Raw genomic sequence first — 10,901 nt, forward strand, 5'->3', positions numbered from 1 at the left:
ACCAAAATGAGTATTAGATCTAAAATTGTTATCAGGGGAATGGAGAGATAGCTTAGTGGTTAAGAGCACTAAGCATTCTTGCAAAAGATCTAGGTTCAAATCCCAGTACCCACATGGCATCTAACAACTTCTATAACTTCAGTTCCAGGGGATCTGACACTTTCTTCTGTTCTCTGAGGGTACTGTGTGACATGGGTGCACTTACACACATGCAGGCATGAGAGTCATACACGTAAAATAAACAAACAAACAAATAAATAAATAATTTTTTAAAAAACAAAAATGGAAGATTTGGTGAAAATAATTGTTTCTAATGTGTGAGCAACCAAACTTTACAGGCCAACGTTTCCAAGGGTACTCAGAAGACTCAGCAAGCACATAGCATTTAATATAACACCCCCACACACACAGATGGTATATGAGAATAGTTCTGTGTGTCTGTCTGTCTGTCTCTCTTTCTCTTTCTCTGTCTCTCTCTCTCTGTCTCTCTGTCTCTCTGCCCTCCCATCTCTTCGTGTGTGTGTGTGTGTGTGTGTGTGTGTGTGTGTGTGTATTGAACTCTTGGCACTGCAACTATGTCAAGCACTTACTATGTTGTCAGTCAACATTTACCAGGTATATTAATATATATTAATGATTAATAGCTTAAATTTTACTGCTAAAGGGAGCTTTTTTTATACCCAATCTGAAAATCAGTTTTCCCATACAGGATTTAAAGTGAGAGGCACTAGAGAGATAGCTCAAAGGTTAAGAGCACTGGCTACTCTTACAGTGGACCCAGGTTCAGTTCCCACACCTACATGATGGCTAACAATCACCTGTAACTCCAGTTCCAGGAGATCCAACACCCTGTTCTGGCCTCCATGTACACTACATGCATATGATGCAGTTACATACATGCAGGCAAAACATACATAGAAAATAAAAAATTTTTTAATTTTAAAAAATATTTTAAGCCAGGCCTGGTGGTGCACACCTTTAATCCCAGCACTCAGGAGGCAGAGGCAGGCGGATCTCTGTGAGTTCAAGTCCAGCCTGGTCTATATAGTGAATTCTAGGACAGTTGGGGCTACAGGAAGACCCTGCTTCAAAAAGACCAAAAAAAAATTTTTTTTAATGTTTAATAAAGATATTTAAACATTTTAAAGACTAGGAGGTTTGACTATAGCTCAGTGGTAGAGCATGTGGTTATCAGGCACAAGGCACAAGGTTTAATCCTCAGCAACTCCTCCCCAAAAACAACAATGGAAATGACAGAAAGTCACACCTTCCAAATCCTCCTTTAAAACTTTAAATCCTGAAGCCAATGTGAGCTGTTTATAGAATTCTAACAGTAAGAATTTATGTCTACTCAAACTCTCACATGGGAAGGCAACAAAAGGACATTCTCAGATAATTGTGGGCTCAGAAAGTACCCCACTTCCTCAGTGAGAAAAAGAGATAGCATCATGGAGACAGGTCAATGAAAATAGAGCATAGAAAGCCTGGCAGTAAGTACTGTACCTGTCACAACACACACCTAAGGCTAAATACCTGCTGCAAATCAATATAAAACAAGGCAGAAAACGAAGCTCCACATTAAACCAACAGCACAAGGAAAGAAAGAGGGTAGAAACAAAAGCAAGCAAACGCTGCCTCTCTTATCTTATTCAGGGAGAAGCTAGCACTATTTCAGTCTTAACCCTCGTAATCAGAGAACTACACCCAAACAGGTTCTCTTTAAAATGCGGTCAGCTGGAGAATAGAAACACAATCCGTACTGTCTGATTCACTGAAAAAGAAGTCTGTGGAGCCAGAGAGAAAAAACAAAGGAAAGGAAATAACAGACATAGGAAGGTGTCATGAAAAAAATAATAAAATACGTCAGAAGAAAGGGAAAAGCATAACCCAAGCAACAATAATGTAAGTCTGACCACTTGTATAAACCTTTTTTCCAGACTGAGTCTGCATCTGCTATCTCCTAGTGTACTACAGCAGCCCCATCCAGACAGCTTTTGAGAACAGGAGGAAATCGTGTATTATGCAAAAGCAAGCACAGAGAAATCAAGAAAATCAGTATTGTCTTCAAAGTATAATTTAAGAAGAACAATATTAATCAATATAAATGGAACCATATGCTATTAGTGAAAGAATCTACAGTTGTGTCGTGAACATGACAATTTTAACTTCAGTACATGCAAGACAAACCAACTAGAAATTGGGGAGAAAAAACTGCACTCCCAGTGAGGAAAACAAAAAGCAAATAAAACCAGAAGTCCTGGCTAATCTAATAAAGTCGTCTTTACCCAGATCTTAGTCCATTACATCCAAACACTCTGCCTTATCATCCGTCATCTACTGAAAGGAAAAAAACTAAACCAAGTAATAAGGTCCATGAAAATGTCAATAAGTCATCAAAGTATGTTAAAATGTAAAAGTACCATACAGAGGGGCTGGAGAGATGGCTCAGCAGGTAAGAGCACTGACTGCTCTTGCAGAGTACCCGGGTTTGATTCCCAGCACCCACATGGCAGCTACGAACCGTCCTTAACTCCAGTTCCAGGGGAATCCGAAGCCCTCTTCTGACCTCCGCTGCTTTGCACGACATGGGTGCACTTACTTACATGCAGGCAATAAAATATTTTTTAAAATACCATACAGAAACCAGTTACTCTGTATACTAATTTAAATATATACATATCCATCACTAGTTGTGTGATACAGTTATTTTTCATCTTTTTTTAAAAGATTTATTTACTTTTATTTTATGTGCAGGAGTGTTTTGCCTGCATGTATGCAAGTGCACCACATGTGTGCAATGCCCAGAGGAGGCCAGAGGAGGGCGTTGGATCCCCTGGAACTGGAGCTATGGATGGTTGTTAGCTCCCATGTGGGTGCTGGGAACCAAACCAGGGTCCTCTGCAAGAGCAGCCAGTGCCCTTAACTGCTGAAGCATCTCTCCAGATCCATGTGATATAATTAAGTCTTTAAAGGGAAAATCAGAATAGCAATTGTATAATTTATAAAAATAAGGACAAAGAGAACATATATTAATACACTTTTTAACTATTCAACCCAAAGGAAAATCAGCATAGCACTTATGTCATGCCTTGAAAGCAAAGGTGAAGAGAGTATCTGTCAATGTCTCAGAGATTCTGCCAAAGCTCAAATCCACAAGGGAGAAGGAAGCATTAAGGATTTTCATTATTAAATAGGAAAAAGTGGGAATAAGCTGAGTTGTGCATTCAACTCAAAGACCTAAAAATGCAATGGCACAATAGCACATCTATAATCCCAGCACTTGTGAAGTGAGGCAGGAAGATCAGGAGTTCAAGGCCAGCCTCTCCTACATAGCGAGCTTGAGGATAGTCTGGGCACATGAGATCCTGTTTCAAAAACAAACAAAAACCCCAAAATTTTATAAATGCAAAAAAAAAAAAAAAAAAAAAAAAAGTAAAAAAAAAAAAAAAAGAAAAGAAAACCCAGACAGGGAGTTGTCATTGATTAGAAATCAAAGCTGCAGTGTGCTCTAGTGTCCCCCCACCTCTCCTTGCTAGGACAACAAAAATAAGAAGACAAATTAATGAGCTAGAAAAAGGAAAACACGGTTTAAGAACCTGAGTCTGTTCTCTGGGAAAAGAGAATAATAATAAAACAGATAACCTAAGTTCATCAGTTGTTTTAAAAGAAAAAGAAAAAAAAACTATGAAATCAAAATAACATGGGGTTATACAGCCTACATCCCCAAAGGAATTATAAACAAATAATCCATATGACATTGTACCAAGATATTTTAAAATCCCCCCAAAAATTATATTTTAAAGGAAAATATAAATTTCACATATTGACTTAAGAACTCTAGAGGGGTTGGAGAGATGCTCAGTGGGTAAAGTGCCTGCTGCACAAGCAAGAGGACCTAAGTTCAGATTCCCAGAGACCATGTAAAAGCCAGGCATGGTGGTACATGTCTGTAACCCCACTGCTGGGGGCTGAAGACAAGTGAATCCTGGGGACGCTGGCCATCCAGTCTAGCTCAAATGGCAAACTCCAGGTCCAGTGAGAGAAAATGCCCTCCAAATAACGTGGAGAGCAATGGAGAAAGCTACCCAAAGGTGACCTCTGGCTTCCACATGTGCACATACAAGCCGGTGGAGTGCATGTACACGCACACACACATGTAAACACACACACACACACACACACACACACACAGAGTCACAGTTTTTTATAAAAAAGAAAATATAAACTGACAAAAAAAATCATGGAAGAAATTGATGAAGGGTCAACAAATCAATTTCCTAAAGAGATTAAGTTGAAATGATCCTATGAGCAAATTTGCCTAATTATGAAAGAAGGGGGCAATTCCAAAACAATACAGACCTCTCCAGAGCAGGGGGGGGGGCATGTGGTCTGTGTGTGTGCAGTATGTAGGTGTGGGCATGTGTGTGTGCACATGTATGTTTGTACACCTTCGCTTTTTTTTTTTTTTTTCTGTCTTTTTGAGACAGGGTCTCCCTGTAGCTCTGGCTGGCTTTGAACTCACAGAGATCCACCTGCCTCTGCCTCCCAAGTGCTGGGATTAAAGGCATGAGCCACCATGCCCAGCACAGCTTCACATTTTATCTTAAGGGAGCCAGCATCACCCTAATAGTGAAATCAAACAGGAAGTCCAGATTCTTGGATGACAGAATGACAGATCGGCAGCAGTACATGAACAGCACAAGGATTGGAGAAAAGGCAGAAGCTCTACTCCCGGCTGTGATGATGCTACATAAACCCTAATCCTCACTAGATTAACTTGTAAATGTAATCCAATTCCACCTAAAAATTCCAACAAAGGAAAGCAGAGGAGAGACACTGAACACCCAGCTGCAGTCATGCCCAATACTATTTTTTTCAAGTAAATTAAAATTTATTTCAGTTTGGATCCCAAACTCCAGAAATCTAGAAACTCTAATAAATGGCATCAATTAAGATGAAGTCACTTAACGGTACATTTTGTCTGCTTTCATTGTATCTTGAAAATACAAATATCCTTAAATACAGATGTCCTTTCCTGTATCTCCCATACTTTAATACTCACAGAGCTATACAAAACAATGCCAAGCCTGGTGACACACACCTTTAATCCCAGCACTTAGGAGGTAGAGGCAGGCAGGTATTTGTGAGTTTGAGGCCATCCTGGTCTACATAGCAAGTTCCAGCCAAGTGGGACAGTGTCTCAAAAGAACCAAAACAGAATAAACAAACAAGAAAAGGTATAAAACCAGATCTACCTGATTCTAAAGACCGAATTTTACCGAGGCGTAATCAGAAAAGTCACCTGAGGGGTAATCAGATATTCTATGAACAACTAGCCCAAAACAATAGTAAGCTGTCACTGACTCGATAACAGATGAGTTTGAAGTCCTGTGATGACCTCTTAAAGAAAACACATACCCCTATAAGTGCAAGGTAGTTTATTAATCAGGCTACGGTATTAATTTCTTATCTTCTCTTCATTTTATATACCTGAAGTGAAATAATTTTTTATTCATAAAAAGTACCAAGAGGCCTAATTTTTATAATTCCATAGTTGGTTTTTCACTGTTAAAATTGGCAGGGTTTTTTTTATTATTTCTATCTGGTCATTGGCTGTCACCTCCCAGTACATGGTGAGAGCAATATCTGTTGCTAATTACAAATCAACTCCTCTAAAATAATAAATGACACCAATGGCTACTCCAGGTTTACTATAAAGCATTATTAAATATGAAGTCTCTTCTTTAGAAAGAACTTGAGCAAGAGAGATGTTCAGTTGGCAAAGAGCTTTCTGCACAAACATGAGGGCCTTCAGCTTACTATAATTGTGTCACCATGTTTTAAAAATCCCTATGATGACGTGCAGTGAAGTTTATTCCTACTGTGTGTGTGTGTGTGTGTCTGTGTGTGTGTGTCTGTGTGTCTGTGTGTGTGTGTCTGTGTGGTGTATGTTTATTTCCACATATGTATGTGGGTTGCACATGCATGTGAGCCAGAGATTTATGTCGGGTGTCTTCCTTAGTCACTTATGTTTTGAGTCAGGGTCTCACTGAACATGGAGCTCACTGATTTAACTAGACTCAACGGTAGCACACCCCAGAGATCCTTATCTCTGCCTCCCAGTGCCCAAATTACATCATTCAGGGCTTTTGACATGGGTGCTAGAGATCCAAACTCAGGTCCTTATGCTATGTGGCCAGCACTCTACCAACTGAGCCCTCTCTCCAGTCCCTACTCCTGCTTCTTGAAGCTCCTTTGGGTCCACTTCCCCATTCAACCAATATGGAACCTCTTGCATCCTGGGGTTGCCTCCTGCTTTCTACTAGTCCACTCTTGACCTGACTCCCTAGCCAGACCAGCACATCCTAAACAGGAAGCTACAGGGTCAGCCTCCCTGGCTCCCACTCTTTCACAAGCAAGGGCAAGAAATGACAGCTGGACTTACTATCAAAGTTACACTCTGTGCTACCCCCTACTGCTTGGATACCTGGAGTCCAGTACATCATCAGCTAGTGTGCTATTGTTTCAAAGGCCTGTTATCACCTGCATCTACCCAAGGATTTAGTCGAGAAACAATCACCAGTGCCATCCAGCTGATGCCAACAGATCGAGAATCTACCCTTCGCCAGACATGGTGGTGTATGCCTTTAATCCCAGCACTCGGGAAGCAGACACAGGCGGATCTCTGTGAGTTTGGGGCCAGTCTGGTCCATATAGTGAGTTCCAGGCCAGTTGGGGCTACAGGGAGACTCTGTCACCAAAAAAACCAAACAAACAAAGAACAAAAAGAGTATCTACCCTGCTACACCTCCTCTGGTTCTGATCCCCCTCTTGGAACTCTGCTGCCCTACTGATGCTGCTGCGGGTTCCCCATATCCTGTGCTCAGCTTTCTTTCTCCAGGAGGAAATGGGACTTGCCCTCCACCTACCAGCTGTCTGGAAACCAAGGATGGTGGGCACAGAGCGCCTGGGAGGGGCTGCAGAAATGCTCACGGTGTAGTTGGCACCTCGGTTCAGGGGGAGGCACACCTCTGGGGTCCTGCTGTCTGTGCTCACATTGACTGTCTCCTCATGCACTGATTCCACAGGGTCCAGCTGTTGTCTTTTGATGTGTATCTTTGGAAGAGGAAAGACAAGAGAATCCACCTTGACTCCAGTCAGAACGGCTAAGTTTTGTGGTGCTGGGCTCTCTTTGGCCATTCCATCTTATCCTGCCCTGCTTAGCCAGAAAAGAGAGGCAGGGTCAACCCTGCCATGAGGGATCTGAGGACAAGGTCTGATTAGCCCAGGACCCAATGAACCCTAAGCCATAACTTGATGAGAACTCTATTTGGGAGTCCTCTCCTGACCACAAATGATCCACAGTAAAAGGACATTCTATTCTGTAGTCAGCATGCGCTTGCAGGCTTGCCCTGGGGGAGTACTTGGAAACAAGCAATGATGAGGACACCAAAAGACGAGGATGCCAAACGTGAATGCACGTTCCACATACAAATGCTGTTGAATAACAAATAGGTTAGACATAAAATAATCCATATATCTTAAAAATTCTATTCACTTTTTTTTCCGGTCTTTTTGAGAAAGGGAGGGCTCCTGTAACCACAGCTGGCCTGGAACTCACAATGTAGACCAGGCTGGCCTGGAACTCACAGAGCTGTGCCACTGCCTCCTGAGTGCTGGGATTAAGATATGTGCCATCATGCCTGGCTCACCTTTTTTTTTTTGGCCTCAAACTCAGAGATCCACCTGCCTCTGCCTCCTGAGTGCTAGGTCTAAAGGTGTGCAACAGCATGCCCAGTTTCTATTCACTCTTTTAAAATGGCAATAGAATTGGGAAACAGATTTTCCTAATTCTCATTTAAACCATAGAGTTGGCAGATAACTTAAAGCAGTATGATTTGCTTATTCTTTTAATTATGGAATTATGTTATGCTTGTTTTAGCTACATGGTTACTTGTATGATAATAGCATATAAGACCTGTTAAAGAAAAAAAATCTCTGCTGTCTAATGAAGGGAAGTTAAAAGTATCTTCTAAACTTGGTTTTTGTATTTGTGGTCTTGTCTTAGCTTTTGTGTTGGCTCTAACTGAAACATGCCGTATGTGTTTTCAAGAATCTTTGTTTAAGGAAGTTTAAACATTTACAAAATGAGAGCCAGGCATGGTAGCACATGCCTTTAGTCCCAGCACTCAGGAGGCAGAAGCAGGTGGATCTCTGTGAGTTCGAAGCCAGCCTGCTCTCCACAGCAAATCCAGGCCACCTGTGCCTACAGGGAGACCCTGTCTCAAAAAGACCAAAAAAAAAAAAAAATTTACAAAATGAAGGAGGTTCATCTAGACTTGAATATTAAGATAGCACACCAAGTGATTAATTTTGCTGTTTTGTAAATAGAAATATCAGTATCTCAATACATTTGCAATAAATATGGACCTTGGAGGGAGAGAGGGAAAGAGGAAGAAAGGGAGGGAAGGAGAGAAGGAGGAAGGGAGGAAGGAAGGAAGGAAGGAAGGAAAAAGTAAGGGAGGGAGGGAGGGAAGAGGGGAGGAAGGAAGCAAGAGAGGGAGGGAGGGAGGAAGGATGGAAGGATGGATGGATGGATGGATGGATGGAAGGAAGGAAAAGGGAGAGAGGGAAGGGGGAAGAAAGAGGAGGAAGCAAGGGAAGGAGGGAAGGAGGGAGGAAGAGAGGGAGATTGGCTGAGAAGCACCTATGGAACAAGTCCTTCTCACCCATTTCCAGTTTCCATTTCATACTAGTAGTTAGAAGTAGCTCACTTACCACATATCCCACCTTGGAGGTTATTCTTTCTGGACTTATTTGCCACCTCACACAGGTATTATTAAACACAGACACATCATTGATTTCTGTCATTATTTCTAGAACAGAAAACAAGAACTAACTCATGAACTGCATCAATGGGCTCTGGAAAAACTCTAGTGGAGATCAGTTCATCTGGCCAGCTGGCATCTCTGTTGGTCACCATTCCTGCTCTGATTCAGATGAGAACTGGGCAATTCAAGCTGTTCCAGACCATTCTTCATGAATGGACCTGGCCCACTGCCTCACTGGGAAGAAAAGGAAAAGATTCCTGCTCGAGGATGGATAAGATCCCCAGCTTGTGATTGACGTGAGGGGCCAATGGATGCCATTGACAGTCCACTTAGGTGGGGGAGCAAGGCCCAGAGCTGAGTTCTGATTGGATCAGCTCCCCATCCCACCTGGGTGGTGGTGTACTCATTCAAGTGACTGCTGTTCCCAACAAGGAATGACTCGTGTCACTATACACGATGATTCCTCAGGAGGAGCTTTCAATTAACCAAACAAATTCTCCATAGAATCCCCAGTAACCCTGGGACTCCTTTAGCAGAAGCTATGGCAGTCCTGTTCTGCCCCACCTTTAGTCCCAGAACAGGGGAGAGAGGTAGGCAGATAGATCTCTGTGAGTTCAAGGCTACATAATGAGTTCTAGGACAACCAGGACTACATAGTAAGACCCTGTCAAAAGGACAAAAACAGAGCGAGGAAAAGTAGCCATGACTTCTCTGAGTTCTGCTTCTTTTAAATAATCTTCTATTCTATGTAATAAATCTGGCAATGCAGAAAACACATTAGTTCCCTAAAATCATAGTTTCCAAAGAACCTGGCCAGCCAACCACTTAAGTTTTCAGAATGGCCTGGGAAAGCCCGCCTTTTTGTTTCATTAAAACCAAATTTCCAAAAGATAATTAAAGCTTATGTCTATTTACAAATGACATGGTCTTTATATATAGACAGCCCTAAGAAATTCAAACATTTTTTTAAAAACTACTAAGGATAAGAAAAGAGTTCGGCAACTTTACAGGACACAAGGTTGAATGATTCAAAGTGAAAGAAAACAATTTTATTTACAATAACATCAAAAAAGAAAAATAAGCTGGGAGTAGTGTCTCACTCCTTTAATCCCAGCACTCGGGAGGCAGAGGCAGGTGGATCTCTGTGAGTTCAAGGCCAGCCTGGTCTACACAGCCAGTTCCAAGCCAGCAGGGGCTACAGGGAGACCCTGTGTCAAAAAAAAAAAAAAAAAAAAAAAAGAAAAGAAAAGAAAAGAAAAATAAATATTTGAAGATAGATGTCATTGTTATTGTACTGTCATCCCTGGAGAAAAGAATCCTCATTCACCCAAAAAGAATATTCCACAGTCCAACTCAAGCATTCCTGTGGCTCCAACACAGGTTCTTAGGCCTATCTCCTTGTGCCAGCCCTGCATATGTTTTGGCAACATAACTGTGTCTTGCCTCCTATTCTGAGGTTTCCTTGCTGAGGTTCCCAAAACCCAGCACACGGAACCTGGAAGGACAAAGGAATTAAATAAAACCCCTAGGGACAGGAGCTAGTGGATCAATCATCCCCTTTTCCCCTGAAATGCAGGCCTAAATGACTTAGCTTCTACCACCTTCCAGAATGCTATACTCTGTGGAGACCAGGATGGCAAGGCGTCCTTACACTGGCTTTCTTTCCCTTCATTACTCCTCTTGGTCCTGCTTCCTGGGATTTTATTCCCCACCACATAATAAACATAAACCTCTGGCTCTGGCTCTGTTTTCTGAGAAACTCAAGGTGAGAACTCCATCAAGATATGTGAGAAGGGTTGCATGCCAGGACTTCAGTTCAATCCCCAGAATCCATGTTTAAAAAAAACAAACAAAAAAAAAAAACTGGACTTGGTGGAGCATTCTTGTAACCCCAGCACTAAGGGGGAAGAGACAAGTGGATCCCTAGGCCTTACTGCTCAGCCAGCCAAGCCTAAAACGTGAGCTCCAGGTCAGTGGGAGATCTGATATCACAAAAGAAAGCAGAGGCTCCTGAGGAACAACACCCAAGGTTGACCTCTGACCCCCATCTCTCTCTCTCTCTCTCTCTCT

At 42.0% G+C, this 10,901-nt stretch overlaps 1 protein-coding gene across 1 annotated transcript in view; it reads right to left on the reverse strand.

The window, feature by feature from the left end:
* Nucleotides 1-10,901, reverse strand: part of Susd1 (sushi domain containing 1) — a 155,192-nt gene that overhangs the window by 71,227 nt on the left and 73,064 nt on the right. Inside the window, exons 7-8 of the mRNA XM_008831144.3 lie at nucleotides 8,779-8,876; nucleotides 6,930-7,116 (exon numbers count right to left, since the gene is read on the reverse strand). Coding sequence (XP_008829366.2) covers nucleotides 6,930-7,116; nucleotides 8,779-8,876 — 285 coding nt within the window. The remainder of the gene's footprint in view (nucleotides 1-6,929; nucleotides 7,117-8,778; nucleotides 8,877-10,901) is intronic.

The sequence above is a fragment of the Nannospalax galili genome, unplaced genomic scaffold, assembly GCF_000622305.1.
Source record: "Nannospalax galili isolate Female #2095 unplaced genomic scaffold, S.galili_v1.0 scaffold1255, whole genome shotgun sequence".
Taxonomy (NCBI): Eukaryota; Metazoa; Chordata; class Mammalia; order Rodentia; family Spalacidae; genus Nannospalax; species Nannospalax galili.